The sequence below is a fragment of the Channa argus genome, chromosome 1 (genome assembly GCF_033026475.1).
Source record: "Channa argus isolate prfri chromosome 1, Channa argus male v1.0, whole genome shotgun sequence".
In the NCBI taxonomy this organism is placed as follows: domain Eukaryota; kingdom Metazoa; phylum Chordata; class Actinopteri; order Anabantiformes; family Channidae; genus Channa; species Channa argus.
The window spans coordinates 36,647,857-36,669,680 of record NC_090197.1 but is presented as its reverse complement, the minus strand read 5'-3'; the positions used below and the strand labels follow the sequence as shown (position 1 = coordinate 36,669,680).

The window sequence follows — 21,824 nt, the reverse complement described above, 5'->3', positions numbered from 1 at the left end:
ATCATTTCCATACACTCGTAATCCTTTGCTTTGTGATTTTATTTTAAGTAACATGTGCATGTTTCACTGTATGTGTATCTAAATCACACAGTCCAGGCCAATGTACCAGAAATTCTCCATGAGGAGTCTTTTTCAGATGTTGAAGAAGGTATTCGTTACCAGTTTGCCTTCACTGTTCTGTTGGTTGTTTGTTTTCCTTTATTAACATAACACACTTCTGCGGAACTCACTTGTCTGTATAACTGTCAAGCTTTTGCCATCCTGCTATTCAGCTTTGCTACTTTTTTCCACTACAAATCTGACACACTCCCTACTTATTCAGAAAGTTGTAGGACTTTAGTTACCTAGTTATCTGCCTACATAAAGGAAAATAAAGTCTCCAAAGATTTTCATTTTGTAAAAAAAAGTAAAAGTAAAATAAAAAACCAAGAGCAGACTTATGTGGCCAAATAGTTTTGCACTTTGTAAACCTACCAAGCCAACCACCTCCTTGCAACTTGCTTTCAGTAAAGAAGGGCTATGTTCATTTAACATATTTTGCATCGGAACATATTCATCCACTGATAATGCTCCTTACAAAAGATGTAATCACGTCACTGCAACTTAAAAATTTTACAACTTGCACATCAAAAGTCCGGCACTGCTCACCATCAAATAAGATTTATGAATCATCATCATTCCAACTGCACAAAATTTTTGAAGGTGTTGCTATGGGAAATGAAAACAAGGTCATTGTCAGTCATTTTATAATTCAGATGATGGACTGTGTAAAGACCTACATACAGTCAATGAAATCACCTTGTTTTACTATATTTAAACCTTCAGGAAATTACACAACATGAATAATATTACTGTGTAGATAGCAGCTGAGTAGCTGCTGTATTCCTGAAGAGCCAAATAGGACCAAAGTTCATGGCACAAGTCACATTGTTTTCAAGCTCCCCATTTTAGTTCTCTGTTCTTTGTTGTGGAACCACAGAGCCAACCAGCCTGTAAAATTGATGAGCTTGTTCGTGGGCTGTTGCTTAGGGGACAGTCAGGCGGGGGGTGTGGAGTTTCTACGTCAGGTGATACAGCTAGACTCAACAAGTTACGTATGCACACATATCAGGTAATACAGGATGTGTATTCAGTGTAGCTATATGATGAAGATCACATTTGTTTACGCTTCAGTGTGTTATCACTACCATGCACATATTATAAATAAAAGCCTAACGAGCAGTGAACACACTCACGACTACTCAACTAATTGTAGCCAGCAGTAAGAGTATCCATGGTTCTTGTGCAGTCAACATAAACTGTTTATATTCTGTGTATAATTTATCTACATTGTACTTGAGCTGAGCAGCCACTTTGCCCACTAAGAGCAGCGCCACAGTTAGGGGTTGCGTTCAGGCCCACATTCCTTCGATTTTGATGTGTCTGTGTGAAGGAAGGAGTAAAGAGTTTCCACCATTTCCTTTAATCCTGTATGAGGGAAGCCAATCCTATTAAGCTTCAGGTTTCAGTGAGTGTGACAGGCCACTCCTGGTGTCTAGTATGTGTGCGTGTGTGCATTGCTTTCCATTGACCACTATAACTGTAGTAACTGTACAGTCTCTACAGATCAGTATTTGAAGATGAACTCCCCCCTTAGCTTATCATTCTGCTCTGCTGTCATCACAGTGTAGAGTATCTCCATAATCCCTACACCCGAGCCTTCAGAAGATATGATTACCTCAGTTGGTGTTATGTATACCCTATGGAAGGTACCTGTCACCTCTTATGTAAATGTGCTAAATTGACTTATTCTTGTCTTTTTTGGAGGTTTTTGGAGGAAGAACTAAAACTGAAGAAAGAGAAAGAAACAGACACGCTGCTCAAGAAATAAAAACAATGGCGAAGTATTGCATGATGTGGTTAGTTCACCATTACTTTAGCCCCACTCCCAGTTTGACATGCAGCCAGACTCCCTTCGTTGCACCACCGAGGAATAAAAGAGGAGCTGTGAGGGAGAGCGTTCTTCTTCTCTCCGTCACCGTCTCCTCTACCGAGTTTCCCAGGCATTTGCTGAAACGACCCGTCAGCTGACTGCTCTCCACAGAGCGGGCAACAACTCCAGCTCGGCCCCTGTTGACCCTCTTCTGTTTGTTTTATTTGTTTGTTTGTTTGTTTGTTTTTCAGTGTACGGCGTCCATCCTGGGAACTTTCTCTCTTTAAATCCAATGAGATCAGCTTTTCTGAGCAGGAGAATTAACCTCCGTGGGGCCGCTGCCTTCTACTTCTGCTGTTTCGTGTTCTGTTTTGTAGCAAGGAGGCGTAAAAATAGTTGTTTGTTTTTTGTTTGTTTGTTTTTTCCTTTTTGCGACAAAGAGATTGCGACAAAAATGCGCGCACCAGCAGCGTTAAGTGCATGTTAAAGAGTAACATTTTCCATGAATGGACTACCCCATAGTCTTAACCTCTCTTCTCTGGATCATCTTTTCTTCCTGGGAAAAAAGAATTCAAGAAATATAAGAACTGTGAATATGGCCGCGTTAGACAACTGTAAGTCGCTTAAGCTTTAATTTAAGTTATTAATGGTGTTTTTGAAACTACAGTGAAAAAAAGGAGATTTCACGATGTCGGAGAAATTTAAAGTGTTGTCTCTGGCTTTTTTTGGTTGGTTGTTTGTTTCATTTATTAATTTGAGTCAAACTAATGCAACTGAGCGTTACTAGTCTGTGTGTGTGTGTGTGTGTGTGTGTGTGTGTGTGTGTGTGTGTGTGTGTGTGTTGGGGGGGGGCGGTGTGGCGGTTATGTTGTTACTTTATTGTTCCAAAAGATGCCTCATGTTCAGAATATAGGCTACAGGTGTGTGACGTTCAGGCTGGCAGATGTGTAGTTGGTTTCCTGCGCTTGAATAGGACGGTGATGCATTATTACAGCAGCGAGGAAGCTGTTTCTGTTTTTGACTTGTGTCAAGTCATAAAGAAGCAGGTAGAGAAATAAAAAAACAGGAAGCCCGGCGGTCAATTGTACCACCAGAATAAGCAAAATGTGCAAGCTTTTAGATGTGCAGCCTATTCTTTAACTCTAAATACATAATATTAGATATGTACATTTAATCTTAAATGGCACATGTGTTAACATAGAGCTTGTGTGTTTTCTGCATCAGTATAATGAAATAAAGGTGCATAGAAGACACCAGCCACAGCCATAAAAAGTACAAAAATTGTCCAGACTTTCTTTAGCAACTATGTCAAAATGTTTTGTCAGAACTGAAAGAACGTTTCACATTGCACTTGTTTTCTGAAGTTACAATAGGCCCAGCATTTTCTTAATATTAGAAATATTAATTAAAAATAAAGATTGAACAAAACAAAACATGCCTAAGAATTAACTGCATTTTTTTAGCTAAATAAAACATTTTAAGAAAGGCTCTGAAACCCTTCAATGTCAAAATGTTTAATGTTTACTATACATTCATGTGTAGGTATTTAGTAGTTGGCAGTGCATTTTTATATAGGTATAAATTCCTGTTGTTGAAAGTAAAAACTGCAGAAAAAGTTGTATGTTTAAATGTATGCAGATGGAAATTATGCCAAATGTGCTGTTGTCTGAATACCAGGGAAAGTTGATGAAATAGAAACATTTTCCTGACTTAGTTTTTAAACTGGATCTGAAATGATGGACACAATCCTTTCGAGAAAGGAATTTGATCACATGAACGTTGCTTGTCTAATTATTGAGAGACTAACATGACCGCTTTTATTTTGAATGTGACACCGGAAACGCATGCCTTTTAATGCCAATGTAGTTGACAGTAGCGCTGGTGTGCGATCGGAGTGCGGCAGTATTGAAGGTAGGAGGAGGGGCTGCGGTGAAGGAGCAGAGTGTTGCAGGCAGGACAGAGCCGGACATGAGGGAAAAGGAGAAACACTGTAGCCGCTCCGCCGGCTTCATTGACCGGCGTGTCATCGTCCACCGGTCCGCTGATCGAGGTGCGGGGCTGCGGTTCGCTCTCTGCTTATTCTCTGCATATTGTGCTCAGGCTTTGGTGGCTGTTTGGTAGCTGCTCTGCTTCGCTATGTCTTTGGCTGTTTGAAAGGAGCTGCGTTTGGTTTTACTGGAGAGCTCCAGATATACCGTAAAGTGGCTTTACTGCTGCCTCTGATGCATTTTCTTTAAATTGATCACTAACAGTTGGGCATCGGCCTCTGCTCGGTATCCAGCTTCAGCTGTGCCACAGTCAAATCAGTAGACAAAAAGAAAAGTTGCAATGGGCTATGCAGTTGCAGCGAGAAATGCTGGGTTAACACGACACAGGGGTGCTGATGAATTATCCCAGGCCCCCTCTAAGTACGATAATCACAACAGTGACACTTGATTATTATTTGGGTTTTATTTCCTGGACTGCCGCATCGCTTCTCTTGCTCTGATTGCAGTTATAGGATTTAAAGTTAACAGAAGGATTTTATGATTTCACCCCCCTATCAGGTGAGGATGCTATGACCGGGGACACTGACAAATACCTGCGGCCTCAGGACCTCAAAGAGCTAGGGGATGACTCTCTCCCTCAGGAGGGGTATATGGGCTTCAGCATAGGAGCCCGCTCGGCCAGGTAAGCATGTCATTTTTATAGATGTATTAAACACGTTATTTGCGTAATCTAATGCTGTGCTGTCAACTCTTTGTTCAATGACCAGATATTTTCCTCAAGATAAAGTATGTGCCATCATGTTTGCCATTGATGCAGTGGTTGTTCACCCTAGTCCACCCAGTTTATATAAACTGTAGTACTGTTGAACGGACCTATACAATCCACTGTAAAGTCCTTATAACAGAAAAAAACCCTCAGATTAAACACACAAACACATTGCCACAGAAAGCAACTGAAAAGCTGCCATCTACTGATTCAACCTCATAAAATGATGCAGCATTTTTTAAGACCTCTTTCAAAATCTAGTAGTGTAACAAAATATATAAACTGCACATTTGAACTTTGTTACTCTTAGTGAACAGCTGCATGCAAGCCTATCCACACTTTCAAATAGTGGACAAAGTATACAGTGGAAAACTGGCAGGCTCCAGTGAAAACACATCAGCAGCACACAGGACAAGTGCTGTGGAACCACAGAATGTATTGTAGCCTCACTGACAGATGGCAGATGCACTGTGATGTTTGGACTGATAAAAACAACTACACTGACTGTGACAGGAAGCTGCTCGCACCAGCAGGACACAGCAAACAAGGGGAAAGGCTGAAATAAATAGGGAGATTCCATGTAAACAACTTTGATAGTGCAAAGTTTGTACAGCATTCACAAATGTAATTGATGTGATGTGGTTATTGGTTTAAAATATTCAAATCCTAAGAACACACAGAATGTTCATAACCGCAGTTTAAAGATTTAAAGATTAAATCCAATTTTCACCAAATGTATAATAACGTCAAATAAATCATATATAATATATAAATCAAATTATATTTTGAAATTTCCATTTGTGATTAGTGTTTCTATTTCTAATTAACCTTTAAGCGTAACATCTAAAAAAATTGTCATTCATCGGCAGCAAGTATTCACAAAGTGCAAATACAGCAACAAGTTGTTAAAAGACGCTTTCACTGATTTTGAACTTGCTTCTGTTTGATGTAGTTTAGGTAGTGCATGTATGAATGTCATTAAACTTCCCTCCGACTTCCCTACATTAAAATATCTCTCTATTTCTAGCGGAAAAAAGCTTCCAGATGACATCACTTGGAGGACTCTTTAGTTCAGATTATGTTATATTGTTACTCACACTATCAAGTTTGTTATCAGGATCAACCTGGCTTTTCCAGGGCTCCCCCAGATGACGTCATTCGAACTCCTAATGATAAAAACTCCTCCAGTGATTTCATCTGGAGGACTTTTTCAGCTAGAAGCAGAGAAATATTTTAATAAAATGAAGTCAGGGGGAAGTTTAAGCATTAATGTACATTTTCACCCTACCCAAAATCATAGAAAGCAAGTTCACAATCGGTAAAGTTGTCTTTTAAATCGCTTCTGTTTGAGAGCCATGTCTCTGTAATTGCCTAAATTCAGTAATAGAACAGTATGTAAGCTGAAAAAGATTTTTTAAATTTTGATGTCTCTTTGCAGGAATGTGAATATAGAGTAATGCCGTGAATTATGTATTGATCATGGAATGTATGATGCTGAGCAAGTTCTTTTCTTTGCCTTACTTTTCTGTTTATGACATCGACATTGCATGATTTGATTTTTGACTGGGCTGCACACACACACACACACACACACACACACACACACAAACACACACTCATGTGAACCTAGAAAGACTTGTGCCTAGTCATAGCGTGTAACCATGCAAAAGCACACCATCAATGTCATATGAAAAAAGGAAGCCACATCATGCCTGAATGTGTTCAGTGCTTTGCTTATCACTCTTCTGTTTTGTTCTTTTTCTTGTTTTCCTGCGCACTCTCCCTCATTCTAGCCCTAGAATCAGGTAAGAAAAGAGTAGTAGCTGTAGTAGTAGAAGTAGGCAACATTAGATGTGATTTGTTTCCCTCCTCCATAATCCCTGAATCACCATTCAACACCAACCCTGCACCCATAAAACCTCTAACCCAACTACAATTCATCCATTGTACAATAGCGTCTAGTGTTGCTGTTGCTGTTTTTCTATCCGTGGTAGCACATTTGTCACGTTGTTGCTGTTATGTGTTGTACTTTAAGATCGCAACTTCATTGTAGCTGGTCACCATGCAGCTTATTTTAGCGAAAATCATCATATCTTCAAAATAAAGTGTATTTGTTTTTTGCAGCAGGTGTGAAAAAGAGGCAGTCATGCTGGAAATGAGAAAATTAAAGCAACACTTGATTAAGTTGTGCAGACTAATCCCCTAACTTTTTGATGTGGCTTGTTCTTAAGTGGCACTTTATCTATATTTTTGTTATGTCCTAATTGTAACTTCCAGGGATCAAACGCATCAGTTTATTCATAAACCATTACTTCTGTCTCCACTATTTACATGATATTAATTGAAAATATCTCTGTATTACCTGAAATTATTGTGGTTGTTAAATCATGGTTTGCAGAGATGGAAATTTTGTGACCTAAGATTGCTCAGGAATTTTGGACTTTAAAAGTCCACGACCTATATTAAGAATTGACAGTCACACATATGCAGATATATTCACTCACACATGACGGCACAGTGACACAAACAATTCTCTCTTCGTGACCACACAGATTCCACAGATGCCCGTTGGTATATACAACCCCAATTCCCAAAAAGTTGGGAGGATGTGTAGAACTATATTAAAAGAGAATGCAATGATTTGCAAATCTCATAAACCCATATTTTATTCACAATAGAACATAAACAACATATCATATGTTGGAACTGAGACATTTTGTCATTTAATAAAAAATATCAGCTCATTTTGAATTTAATGGCAGCAACTCATCTCAAAAGTGTTGGCAAAAAAAGCCTGAAAAAGTATTTGCCGCAAATCAAAAACAAACGGAGGGGCATATGACAACTAATTAGGTCAGGTCAGTAACATGACTGGGTATAAAAGGAGCATTTCAGAGAGGCAGAGCCTGGAATGTAGAGATGGACAGAGGTTCACCAATCTGTGACAACCTGCATCTGAGAATTTTTTCCAAAAAATGTTCCTCAACATAAAATTGTGAAGACTTTGAAGATCCCACCATCTACATTATATAATATCATCAAAAGATTCAGAGAATCAGGAGAAATCTCTGTGTTCAAGGGACAAGGCCAAATGTCACAACTGGATGCTTGCAGTCTTCGGGCTCTCAGGCCGCACTGCATTAACAACAGGCCTGTTGCTCTACTGGACATCACTGCATGGGGTCAGGAACACTTCCTGAAATCACTGTCTGTGAACACGGGTCACTGTGCTAACCACAAATGTATGTTAACGATGTATCACGCAAAGAAGAAGCCATATGTGAACACGATCCAGAAACGGCGCCGTGTTCTCAGGACCAAAGCTGTGGTCAGATGAATCAAAATCTGAAATTGTATTTGGAAACCATGGATGCTGTGTCCTGTGGACTAAAGAGAAGAGGGACCATCCAGCTTGTTATCAGCAGACAGTTCAAAAGCCTGCATCATTGATGGTATGGGGGGAGGGGCATTAGTTCCTATGGCGTGGGCACCTTACACATCTGGAAAGGCACCATCAATGCTGAAAAGTACTTAGACGTTTTAGAGCAACATATGGTCCCATCCAGACTAAAGTCTCTTTCAGGGAAGGCCTTGCATAGACCAGCAAGATGATGCTAAACCACAAACCACAAACATTACAACAGCATGGCTTTGCATGAGAAGCGTCTGGGTGCTGAACTGTCCGGCCTGCAGTCCAGACCTCTCACCAATAGACAACATTTGGTGCATCATAAAATGAAAAAAATTGGTAACAAAGGCCCAGAACTGTTGAGCAGCTAGAATCCTGCATCAGACAAGAATGGGACAACATTCCTCTCTCAGATGCCAGCAAATGGTCTCCTCACTTTCCAGACATTTACAGAAAGTTGGTAAAAGAAGAGGGGATGCTACACAATAGTACATCACCCTCTTCCAACTTTTTTGAGATGTGTTGCTGCCATTAAATTCAAAATATTTTCTATGAAATATTAAAATGTCTTAGTTTCAACAACTGATATGTTGTTTATGTTCTAATGTTAATCTAATATGGGTTAATGAGGTTGGCAAATCATTGCATTATGTTTTTAATTTAGTTTTACACTTCCTCACAACTTTTTTGGAATTGGGGTAGTACTTGGAAAAGTCATTTGGAAACTGGGGAGTGTATGTTATAACAAGGCTCTGTTGACTGAACTTTGAAATGAATGGAGTGGTGTAATAAAAGGGTGGTGTAAGAGGAAATCAGCAAGCCAGAGAAAAAACGAATAGAAGAATAAACTGTCAACATGACTCTGAAATGGACATTGAGAGAGAAAGAAATGATGGAAGAGCTTTATAAAAAAATGAGTGCTGATGGGTGACATGATGCCAAAAATAGATGAGAGACAAAGACAGCAAACAAACTGAAAAGCATGTGCGGGAAATGGGAAAACATACATTTTGAGGAGCTAAGAGGAGGATGGATAGTATGAGAAAGGAGGAAGCTGTGAAAAAACAAACGGTTCAGAGTGGGGGGGTGGGGGGGTAGTTGTGTGAGGCTGCCATGCCAGCGAGTTAATTCAGGCCATACAGAGTTGCTTGGTAACTTCAATGGTGGGGAGGGCAGGCTGTGCTGAATAAAGGGCTTCTCTCTGTGTTGAATAGTATGCCCACTCAAACACGCTGAGCTCTGCAATTTCTCACCCTCACTCACCCGTTCTCACATTCACACTCAACACATCAATGCACATTTATAGTCTACACTCTGAGATTCTTTGGCTTTTTGCTGGAATTGTGCAAGCCAGCTATGGTGTACAAATGTATACATCCAGTATGTACATATATACAAAATATATAGCAGATACATATTAAGTCATGGTAGTGATTTGATTTTGTGCAGAACTGCTGTGACAAAAACAGCACCAGAAAGAAAAAGCCTGAAATTAATCTACAGCAGCACACTGAGCCCAAGAGGCTGCAAAAATAGACACACATCATCACACACGCAGCCATAAAGCAGACTGCAGTAGGACAGACAGAGAAGACCAGCTTGCTTTTGTGCTTATCTGCTCTGAAACAGGTCTAGGTCAGCTTCTAATCTTAGAATAAAGCAATGTTGGTCAGTTTCAAACACTTTTGTGTAAATTTCATTTCTTTTGCCGACAATATTACAAGATCTGCACATAGACCTCCTGTCATTCAACCTGCAGCCAGGGGTATACACACAAGGTACACTAAACTCCCCTACTTCATCATTTAGTTACATCCACACGTAACTACATCTGTGTCCATGAAGTACTCTAACCACATCTAAATGATGAAAAGAGCCACCTGTCTTGTTTCAGTTTGTCTACATCTTTTCCTCTTCTATCTCTTAATGCAAACAAAACTGACCTCACTCTCATTTCCATCTCTGAATAACCTGCTGCAGTATCATATCCTTATTCAAGTGCAGGCTCCTCCACCTCTCTCTCTCTATTTTCCACTGGACTCCTTGGTCCAGCAAGTAAAACCTTGGTTCCCTGGAGGTTGCATGTAGTAATGGATTGCTTTATTGCTTTATGTTGTGTTTCCCTGCTCGTCACTTGTTGTTGCCCGCGGCACTGGGTTGCGTGGTAACATGTAGCCTTCGCTCCTTCAGTTCGGATAGGTCCAACACACTCAACCGGAGCTCGTTTGCACGAGACAGTATGATGATTGAAGAGATTCTGGCCCCCACAAAGGACACGGTAAGATCTATTTCATGGCAGTCTCATTACCTTTTGTTTCTTTTGTCCACATTCTCACCCCTTTTTACCCTCTTTACCCAACTATCTATTAACTGTCTGTTTTTCAAGCTTGCATGTCTCTTTTAGACCAATTTCTCTGGTGCATCTCTTATTGTCTGTTATGCTTTTAGTCTGTGCTCTTTCAGTAGCCTGGTGAAAACACAGGCTGGGTAGAACTGGGAGCAGGGTTGCTTAACTTGTCCTGTGCAAAGGTCATAACATAATCAGTGATGATTCCAACATTGCTTTTGTGCTGAGGGTGAACATATAGCTCCTTGACGAAGAGTTTATTAATACCCAAGGGCTTCGGGAAGCCTCCCTTTGCTTTCTCATGGAAAACGACAGTGTTCCGCAGAGCTCATCCCGCCTGTCCAAACAGAAACATCTTGCATTCAATTTCAATCTTCCTAATCATCCAAGATCGTAAACTGTATACAGTTAAAACAGACACTTTGTGTCAGAATCTGTGAAAAGTTGAAACAAATTGAATTTAATCTACCAACAATATGAGGTGGAGCTCGTGGCAGTAATAAACTCCTAAAGTTTATAAAGGGTTTGTCAGCTTCTTTAAGTAAATGACTAATAATGATAATGAATCTCTATCAACTGATAAGAAAACACATTCCAGTCATATACTGGTCTTCTAAATGGCTGTATTAAACAAACCAAACAGATTTCTTTCTTACACCAATGATATTTCCATTAAAGGGAGGCTTCACCAATTTTCAACTTGCTCCCCGTGACTTTAGTTTAGTGTGTAAATATACAATCATGCTTTTAAATGTCTCTCTGACTTCCCAATATTAAATTGCCTCCAGATTATGTTATATTGTTGCTCACACCATGGAGGTTGTGATCATATTATCTAAACTCCTAAAGATGCAAAACTCCTCCGGGTGATGTCGTCTGCAGGCATTTTTCAGACAGAAGAAGAGAAATATTTTAAAATAGGGAAGTCAGAGGGAAGTTTAAAACCATTACTATATATTTACACTCTAAAAAACTAAAGTCATAGCGAGCAAGTTGAAAATTGGTGAAGTTGCCCTTTAAATAGCTGTAATATTTACCTGAAAATATACACAAAGTTTTTCTTGGAAAACCTTTAAAGTGCAACTGTACTGTAATGTGAAGTACTGGTGAAGTTTTAGTCATAATGACATAGTGGCATTGTCTCAATTCTCTTAGGATCATGTTTTGTTTGGTTGAAATTGAAATGTTTAGTGAAACACAAACCATAAATTCATTTGTCTGACTTCTGGACTGTCACTTCTCTGCCCAAAGCTTCAGAGTGTCTGCAAAGACATTTCCTACTTGGTAGACCCACTTAATAAGGTATAAATGGTTGATGGATATAGATTATTTTTTGTTTTGGGACTAAGTCATTCTCATCACATTCCCTTGTTTGTGTTTAGTAAATGGACATTCCCATGCTATTCCCATGCAGCCAACATGAGTCTCTGTGATTTGGTGTTTACATAAATATTGTCACAATTTATTAAAGCAGATTTCCAGTTTTTCGTTTTTAGCTCAGCATAATTGTTTCACATGTTTGCATGTTTGAGTTATTTATTTTGTCATGGCTGTCGTGAGACTGTGGATAACTATAACAGATTTTCTTGGAATAAGGGAATACGAGAAAGCTGTTGTTGTTATCAGCTAATTGGTCCATTTTAACAATGTTTCAATTCAATTCAATTCAACTTTATTTATATAGCACCAATTCACAACAAAGTCATCTTAATGCACTTTACAGAATAAAGTCAAGACTATAAAGATTTATAGGGAGGACCCAACAAATCCCCCTTAAGCAAGCCCTAGGCAACAGTGGGGAGGAAACACTTCCTTTTAACGGAAGAACCCTTCAGCAAAACCAGGCTCAGGGTGGGCGGCCATCTGCCTTGACCAGTTGGGGTCTAAAACAAGGGAGGATCATTTGTGACTGTTACAGTAGTGCGGTGATTAATTATTGGGTCTCTACATATTTTCCGCCCATTCACTGTTTTTTTTAAGTCCTTTATTCAGTTTTTCTCAATGATTTATACGCTACCAATCTTTCCTATCGTCTCCATCCAGACCCCTGTCCTCTTCATCATACTTGTTCTTCTCTCGTCTTGTTCATGTTTCTCTTTCTTTTCACCACAATGTATGTCTGCCTTTCTCCTGTGCTTAAATGTTTCTTTGTATAATCTCCTCCTCTTCTCATTCGGATACTCTTTTTCCAGCACCTGGCTGTGACCAGAGACTACAGCTCTGAGTGTATGCGGCGATACAGCTGGACTCCAGATACCATGGACCACAGCCACAACACTGTGTCCAGCCCCATTCACTCTGGGTAAGAACAGCTGTACTGTCTCATCTAATTTGTACTCAAATGCACATATACATGTACACAAGCCCATTGTGTAAATACAGGCACATAAACTATGTGTACACCAATAAAACTATTGCAAAATTCGCACATTTATAGTGTATGCCTACTGCAGAACATTTTTGTATTGGCTTCATCCCCGTAAGAGTCAATATTCAGCAAACCATGCAGCACTGATGTGGACAAGGTGCAGAGCTGTGGGATTTCTGCAGTGCAACTCCTGTACATATTACATTACAGCAACAAAAAAAAAAAAGTTCATCTTCTACGCCTTCATGCCATACAGTAAATCTAGAGACATGGTCCACAAGTCACCCCCATATTCACTGACATGCTCTGTTTCTGTCATTGCAGAAACAAAGTACAGGCTCTGTGTGAGCTCATGGTACCCAGCCTATGTCTTTCATTTGGATAAACTGATAAGAACTGGCCTTTGTGTCATTTACATACTTTGAATATATGACATTTAAAAATGTTAGGTCTGCTACATAAACAGTGCTGCCTTAGCACAGAATTTAAGGCCTAATTTTTTTAGTGTATGGTTTAGAAATGAAATACCGGGATCTGTCATGTCTAATTTTGGTCTTTATTTCAATGTTTGAGTCATTATTACATGTTTTTTGTTTGTCTTTGTATTTATATACTGTTTCATTGTCATCTTGTTTTGTTCTCTCTATGGTATATGCTTTTTTTTGTTTTCCCTTATTTGTTAATCATGTAGTTTTTTTATTGTTCATCATCTTCAGTAGTCACTACAGATCCCATAAGTGGTTGTGAAACTTATGATACTAAAACTTGGTTCTGGGGGTTTGCCTCCTGCATTGTCTCCATGTGTTTATTTTGCAGCTTCTCCTCCCCGCTCCCTCAGTATGACTCCAGGTGATATCTGAGTTCACTGCTTTCATTCATGATGCCGCAGTGATGCCACTCACTCCTCCATCTGTGTCCCCCTGTCATCTCGTCACTCTCTCTTTTTTGCCTCTTCTTCTCCTCCAGTCTGTGCTTGTCTCATGTGTGTGGTCTGGTGTTTCATTTGCACTTACTAGACATTAGAACTGTGTTATCAACATTTTTGGGAGCCTTTCATTGATGTGTCATCTCTCACATTCTCACAGTGCATAATAAAATAAAACAAACAACAACAGGAACAGTTTGACAGTACATACAATATATAAGAAATGTAGAGATATAAAGATACACAAATGGCTTTATACATAAGGACTGATCATAAAAAGTGCAAAAACATTTTTATTACAATATTACATCAAGGATTATGGTAAAACCAAAACATAGTTTTATGTTGGAGAATGGGGAAACATTACATATTAATTATATTAACCCTATCCTGGTGAAGCATCTGTGGAGGTGTTTAATATTTGATCACTGAATGCTGCTTTAGAAGAACTGAATCTTTGGCAACAATCTCACCTTCAGCCTCAGAACTTAAAACTAAACTTTCTGTAAATTCATTAGCACGCTGTTTAGTTTCAGTCAGTGTTTGATGTTCTAAATTGAGGTAGGTGAAGGTGAAAACTGCCAACTTTCAGAACTCAAAGCATCTTTTTCCTCTCTCTACTGTTCTGTCTCTTGCTCTTCCTATTTTTGTTTTTTCTCTTTTTCTCGTACTTTGTTTGGGCGTACGGTGATCACAGCATGGGAATCGTCGTCTTTACTTGTGTACATGGTATAGCTTCTGTATACCTTGCTCTGAGTTTTCTTACTACCTCTAACTTTGTTTTCTTACATCCTGCAGGTTCTTGGTCAGCTTCATGGTGGATGCCCGGGGTGGCTCCATGAGAGGCAGCCGCCACAATGGCATGCGCATCATCATTCCTCCCAGAAAGTGCACAGCGCCCACACGCATCACCTGTCGCCTGGCAAAAAGGCACAAATTGGCCTATCCCCCACCCATGGTGGAGGGAGAGGGCCTTGTCAGCCGACTGGTTGAAGTCGGACCAGCTGGTGCTCAGTTCCTTGGGTAGGATGCCAGGGCTTTCTTCATTCTTATTAGATACAATTTTCTATTCAGTAACAAATCAAGATTTTCTAATATTTACTTAAAATATCAAGACTTAGAGAATGTGTCATGTATATCCATTCCTAGTTCAAACTCCTTAACTATAGAGGGGATTGGGGCCAATCCCACCTGACATTAGGAGGTGTTGCACACCGTGGAAAGATCTCCAGTCTTCTCTCCATCAAACATCTTTTCTGCTCTGACTTATTTATTGTGCATTTTCAGCCCTGTGATTGTGGAGATCCCTCACTTTGGTTCCATGCGGGGTAAAGAGAGGGAGCTAATTGTTTTAAGGAGTGACAACGGTGACACATGGAAGGAGCACCAGTCTGATACCAGAGCGGACGACCTTGCTGACCTCCTTGCTGGGATGGATGAAGGTAAAGTGCAGGTTATCTTTTACAGCAACAAGACTGCAATGATCCACAGTGGCATGACTGAATGGGTGAAGGTGAACTTCAGCACTGTGCAACATTACCCAGGACTATATCTCAGCTGCTGACCTAGAAAATCTAATTTTCATTCCACAGGCATATTTATTTTTTATTCAAGGTGTTTAGCCTATGTAGTGTCCTTTTTGTTGGTGATAATATATTAGTACCTAACATTTAAATGCATATTCAAATCCTTTCTCAGGAAAAAGAGACCATTATTAAATGTTATCAAGTAATATCTTTTTTTTACAGAGCTGGACAGCCCTGCCGAGTTGGAGAAAAAGCGTATCTGCCGCATAGTCACCAGAGATTTCCCTCAGTATTTTGCTGTGGTGTCACGGATCAAGCAGGAGTCTAACCACATGGGTCCTGATGGAGGTGTGCTCTCCAGCAGCACTGTGCCCATGGTCCAGGCCTCTTTTCCACAGGGGGCACTCACTAAGAGAATCCGAGTTGGCCTGCAGGTATAGCAGGAATCCTTGGATCAGCTCAAAATTAATTTGTTTCCCGACTCTGCTTTTTATAGCAATTACGGTCCACTGACTTGTTTATTTATTTGTAACTGACCTATTTTTGTTGGATATATGATTTTCCTTGATATTCCTTGCAAAGTTATTAAAACCAAGAGTTTAAATAAGATATAACTGAACAGATCCCAGTTTAATCAACAAGGCAACATTGAGCTGCTCTTTTTTATCATCCACTGTTTTTGTTTAGGCCCAGCCTGTGCCAGATGAAATGGTGAGGGCAGTCCTTGGCAACAGAGCTACCTTTAGTCCCATCGTTACTGTAGAGCCCAGGAGGAGGAAGTTCCACAAGCCCATCACTATGACGATTCCTGTTCCACCTAGATCAGCAGAAGGCCATCCCAGTGGCCACCGTGGTGACTCTGCACCTTGCCTGCGTCTCCTTTGCAGCATTACAGGCATGTAGGCCACAAGACCTCAATCCTGTCTTTGAAAGGCTTACTTTGAATTAATTCATTGTCATTGTATTCTTAGATTGGACATAGTTGTACTTCTAAGTATTTTAACATTACAGGGCTGCAAAGTCATAGTCACATTGAATTGAATAGCTGTGGACATGTGAGGCCTACTTTGATGGCAAAAGTCACTGGTAAAAAGAGAAAGGATGAAGACCTGAGAAGATAAAAGGATAGGAATTATGAAAAAACAAAAAAAATTACTCATCTGTTTGTAAAGGAAGTGAGCTCATCTTTTGGCCTGTTTCATACAGGAGGGACATCCCCTGCCCAGTGGGAGGACATCACAGGGACCACACCATTGTCCTTTGTAACTGATTGCGTCTCCTTCACCACAAATGTGTCGGCCAGGTAAGAAACACACACAGACAGACACACACACACACGTATCCGTGTCCCATTGTGCACAAACACAGTACATACACAGCAGACCACAGTTGAAAAAATTATACAGATATTATGAAAGTATTTTGAATACCATAGTTAATTAATAAATCAAAACACTTATTTTATACTCATGTCTAATTACACTAATATTTTAATGGACCACCTCTAGTTTTGATTACAGCACGCATTCCCCAGGCCATTCTTTCGATGAGCTTGTGCAACATTTCTATCCAGAGTAACACTAATTTTGGATGATGATGTGAGAGACAGACCACCACATAAAGTCCTCTCCAGCACATCTTAAATATTCTCAGTGAGGTTTAGGTCTGGACTCTATGGTGGCCAATCCATGTATGGACATGATGTAAATGGTTTGCACTTATATAGCGCTTTTGTACCAATTGGTACTCAAAGCGCTTTATACTTCTTCTCATTTACCCATTCGTACTCACAGTCACACACCGATGGGGGAGCTGCTAAGCAGCTGACCTATACTCCCCGGGAGAAACTACATTGAGGTTCAGTGTCTTGCTCATAGACACTTTGACATTTGACAGGAGGAGCCAACAACCCTGGGATTGGTGGACGACTGCTCTAAATCCTACGCCACAGTCACCCTGCATGTTTTGTTGCCACCTGAGAGATATTAATATCTGCAGTACTTCTGTTAGGCTAGTTAAATCCAGTTAGTGACTTTTTTTGGGCCGTGTGGTGTATATGGACAGTAATTTTCTTTCTTGAATTCATGTATATTAATCTTTTTCCTTTTATTACATCCACGAAAAGAGTTATTGGCTGACTTAAATTTCTCAGTTTAGTGAAGTCAATAATAGTGTATTTTTTTCAACTCCTGACACTCTTTATAATTAAAGTAGGCGTTTTATTTCATTTGCATGTGCATTTTCTCAAAGGTACAATGTCACATTGTTGCAGCTCATTGAAATGTATACTTTTCGAACATTCAAGCTTGTTGTAAATAATCCTCCTATTTGGTAAATTGTTTACTTGGTAAACTTCTACATCTGTAATTCCCTCTCCTCTGCCTTTTGATCTCTCATCCACAGGTTCTGGCTCGCAGACTGTCACCAGATTCCTGAGACGGTGAGTCTGGCGTCTCAGTTATACCGGGAGCTGATCTGCGTGCCGTACCTGGCCAAGTTTGTGGTGTTTGCCAAGATGAACGATGTTGTTGAGGCTCGGTTGCGCTGCTTCTGCATGACAGATGACAAGGTGGACAAAACCCTTGAGCAGCAGGAGAACTTTGAGGAAGTGGCTCGGAGCAAAGATATTGAGGTGAGTTGTATACCCATGTGAACTTGCAAATACTCTTGAATAGTAAGAAAATGTATTAAAGAACATATTGTGTTCTTTGTTCTGAGAAGGTTATAAACTGCAATACCATTAGGTTTAACTGCATAATGTGTTCAAGCTGTAATACTAAACATTTGGTCTGCAGGTTCTTGAGGGCAAGCCTATCCATGTGGATTGCTATGGCAACTTGTCCCCTCTCACCAAGAGTGGCCAGCAGTTGGTCTTTAACTTCTACTCTTTCAAGGAAAACAGACTTCCTTTCAATGTGAAGGTATAACATTTATCACTCCTATCTCACTCTCTTACATTTAGTATCTACTGTATATGATGTTCAATTAGTTTCCTCTGTAAATGTGATTTGGTCATTATAACATGTCAGATATTATCATCCTATCCTAATTAACCAGCATTTAATAGCACTGATTATTTGCTTTTGCAGTGTCAGGTGCATTACATTTAAACAGAAAATTTTAATAAAGTGTTCAAAATCAAGTGACACAGATCAAACTTGCACAATAACTCAAAATTTGTTTGAGTTTTCTGACATGCATGTCACCTGACAAATGAAATAAATTTGACCTGTACTATCTGCATTATATTTACACCTTGTGTTTTAGGTTTATGTGAAACTCAACGTGATGTACTCTTTGTGCTGTTTTCTACAGATTAGAGATATGGGCCAGGAGCCATGTGGCCGCCTGTCTTTCCTGAGAGAGCCCAAAACCACTAAAGGCCTTCCACAAACTGCCATATGCAATTTGAATATCACACTGCCAACCCACAAGAAGGTAGGACCCACAATGTTTAAACACTACATCCTTTTAGGCCATATCATATCATCTACATGTAAATTAAATTAGAAAACATGAAGCAATGTTGTCCTGGGATCAAGAGGAGCCATTGACATACATTTGGTTCAGGAATGACTGCCTGCTACTTGTGTCTTTTATTAGTGTTAAACCATGTGCCAGTCATAGGACCCCACAACGTACACATGCAGCCTCACATGCACATTGTTGTTTGTTCTTCTTGCTGGCTCCCTGTGGGTACAAACAAATTATGCAAAAAATGATTTCTCATTTGTTTGTTGTGGTGTTGAATGATCACAAGGAACTTGCTTCGCTTTTGCTTTTCTTATTTTGCTGTTTATTTCTTATTAATGCCATAGACTTTTTCTGATGCCTTTTGTTGTTTTTGCTGCTCCATTTCCATCCCCTGAATATTATTTCCACCTCTCCGCTCACTATAACGTCCCTGCTCTCCATTGTGTCATCTCTCTCCTCTCCTGCAATGCATCTTGGAATACCACAGGATATGGAGTCTGATCCTGATGATGAGGTAAAAAGATTCTTCATCATCACATGAAACTGCTTCTTCTTTGTCGTCCCTTCTGTTTGCTTGTGATGTGTGTCGCAAAACTCTTCTCTGCACAGTACCTGTGTGTGACAGAAGCTTCTAGTTGCACATTTATTTTACACAGCTATGCCATTGTTGAAGTTTAGTCCATGTGTAGTGCATGAGTGAAAGTGGCAGTTTTTTTATTCAGCAAAGATTTATTGTTGTCCTCATCCCAAATCCAGCAGTGGAAATTGCTGTGCCACGCCTCGGCTTGTTTTTCATCTCTATCTTCTTTTTCATACACGTTCAACAGGAAATCACCATTTCTCCATCCTTACTCTTAACTCATAGGAAGTTTGACACAGGCCAATGGTATCTATTGCCAGCTAAAGATGAACACTCAACTCCTATGATTTCTCCACCTTATTGCTGTTGTATTCAGGGTTTCGCTTTTCCTCTCTTGTTCTTGGCCTGTGTGTAACAGAAAATACTAACACTTTCAGCTGCATGCAAAACATTCAGAGTGTAGTAGTAAAAACAATGAAAACTTATTTTTGAGTATTTCCATCATAAGTAATGATAGTATATTTCTTCTACAACACATAAAAATATCAGCCCACTTAGCAGACAGAACTTAAATAGTGGACAATTCAGCAGGCATATTATTGAACCCAGATTATGTTTTCAAATTCAAGTATTCAAATCATAACCACACATTGCATTTAAAGTATGATTACCAAAGCATAGTATGTTTACAGTTTGCAAAAGATTGTTGTCATGGATTCAAAACCTTCTATTGACATAAACTCTAGTCACTGGCATGATGTACAGACACCATGTCAGCCCACTTTCTGCTTACTATTAACGGTATTAGCACCAGATGTTGACATTAGTACATGAAATGCTGAACTCTCCAATATGAACATACTTATTTTAGACTGGGCTGAATATGTTTCACTATAACTGATACAGTGACATCAAAAAATCCAGTGAGTGAAGAGGTGCAGAGAAAGAACATTACTTTCTAATTAAGACTGAAACTACATCTGCAGTGCCTCCTTGTGCCAGTATTAATAGCATGAACTGATTCACTAAAACGGGACAGTGTCCATGCACTGCATAATCCTACACATTAACATTTAACAGTTAACACTGTTATTTAGTGTAGATCAAACTCTGATAGATTAAAACCACATTTACCCATATTCTTTATGTTACAGCATCTTCTGTTCTTTTTTGTTTGTTTCAGAATGAAAAACCAGAGCGACGTCATACCTTTGCCTCCTTAGCTTTGCGTAAGCGCTACAGCTATTTGACCGACCCAGCAGCGAGTGAGTTTTCTGTTTTTTCTTTACATGGAATTTATCTAATTTTAATTAGTTTTAGTGCTTAAAGGTCCCTATAGATCCACTGTACATTTTTTCATATAAGTTTCATATTGAAAGGGATTTACCTGACACACCTTGTTCATCAATCATTTATTCTCTTCATGGGACACATACTTTACGTGGCTGTCATTCACTAAAACATTTGCATGTTTACTGTGTGTTACGCTTTGCTTCCCATCTCTTGTTGAAAAAAGTCTCCCTGATTCAACAGTTACATTATTTTGCATTTGTGGAAACACTGGGAATCTATGTCTGTCTGGTCATTTATCATTTCAACAAAAAATGTTTCAATTCATGTTGAATAAAAATATTATTTTGAATTGTTCTCATTCTTTTAGTGGCCATTTCACATATATTGGCTTTATGATAGGATGCGGCTGTGTATTTTAATGTTGTAACAGGTTGCACTTTACATTAAGTGAATTTTCTACATGTTTAAATTATGTTAGAGCAAGCATTTTATTTTTGACAAAAATGACAAAATACTGACATACTGTACATTTACATGCATCTATTATATATATTAGGTACAGTTTTCATACTGAGGTACTGTTGTACTTTGTTTTATCACCGTAGGCTTGTCTTTTCAAGAATTTTATGGAAAAAAACATTGTTAACAAAGATCTGAAATATATTCATACATATTACATTAGAAATTATGATAACATTGAAAGCAGCTTAGCTGCAGGGTAGACTGGCATAAATGGCTGATGTAGTTTTAGTTTTTTGTAAAGTGCAACCTCATATTTTAAGTCACAACCAAACAAGTAAAGTGATTTTGTTTTTTAAATTAATGGTATACACTTGTGGGGTCATCTCTGGCATTGAAAATATAGCAAATGAAGGAATAAGCACACTATATAATTATGTACAATAAAAGGCACTATTGCACGGAGGCAAAAACAAGCACATCAAAAGTCAATGGAATTGTATATATGTGGGGGTTTTTTTGTTAGTTTTTGTTTTTTTTTATATCATTTTTTGTCACCTCTACCATATGTTAAGCATTTATTGTCTTTATACATGCTCCCTTTTTAGCAAATGTACTGTATTTTGTTTTTATTCACAGATTTTAGGCCATCTCATGACATTCCATCCTGGTTTCTGTTTAAGGACTTTTGTTACATTTTATAAATATAAAATTTTGTCTTCCTGTTGTTAATAATGAGGTTTCTGACTGACTCGAATTTCTCTTTCTGGTTTCTTT

General features: G+C 39.1%; 1 protein-coding gene across 49 annotated transcripts in view; it reads left to right on the top strand.

Annotated features, from left to right (window-relative positions):
- The window catches only part of LOC137133411 (ankyrin-3-like), a 114,077-nt gene that overhangs the window by 73,704 nt on the left and 18,549 nt on the right, over nt 1-21,824 (top strand). For 11 of the 49 annotated variants that reach the window (XM_067517045.1, XM_067517144.1, XM_067517092.1 and 8 more), the window contains 15 exons: nt 92-148; nt 4,459-4,582; nt 10,251-10,353; nt 12,615-12,724; nt 13,607-13,639; nt 14,514-14,738; nt 15,003-15,157; nt 15,464-15,675; nt 15,929-16,136; nt 16,448-16,544; nt 17,645-17,873; nt 18,037-18,162; nt 18,557-18,679; nt 19,203-19,229; nt 20,479-20,560. In XM_067517045.1, coding sequence (XP_067373146.1) covers nt 92-148; nt 4,459-4,582; nt 10,251-10,353; nt 12,615-12,724; nt 13,607-13,639; nt 14,514-14,738; nt 15,003-15,157; nt 15,464-15,675; nt 15,929-16,136; nt 16,448-16,544; nt 17,645-17,873; nt 18,037-18,162; nt 18,557-18,679; nt 19,203-19,229; nt 20,479-20,560 — 1,911 coding nt within the window. Of the gene's footprint in view, nt 1-91; nt 149-198; nt 2,527-3,518; nt 3,963-4,458; nt 4,583-6,459; nt 6,472-10,250; nt 10,354-11,673; nt 11,725-12,614; nt 12,725-13,606; nt 13,640-14,513; nt 14,739-15,002; nt 15,158-15,463; nt 15,676-15,928; nt 16,137-16,447; nt 16,545-17,644; nt 17,874-18,036; nt 18,163-18,556; nt 18,680-19,202; nt 19,230-20,478; nt 20,561-21,824 lie in introns of those variants that run through there. The other 38 variants (XM_067517317.1, XM_067517327.1, XM_067517202.1 and 35 more) reach the window with 25 other exon arrangements.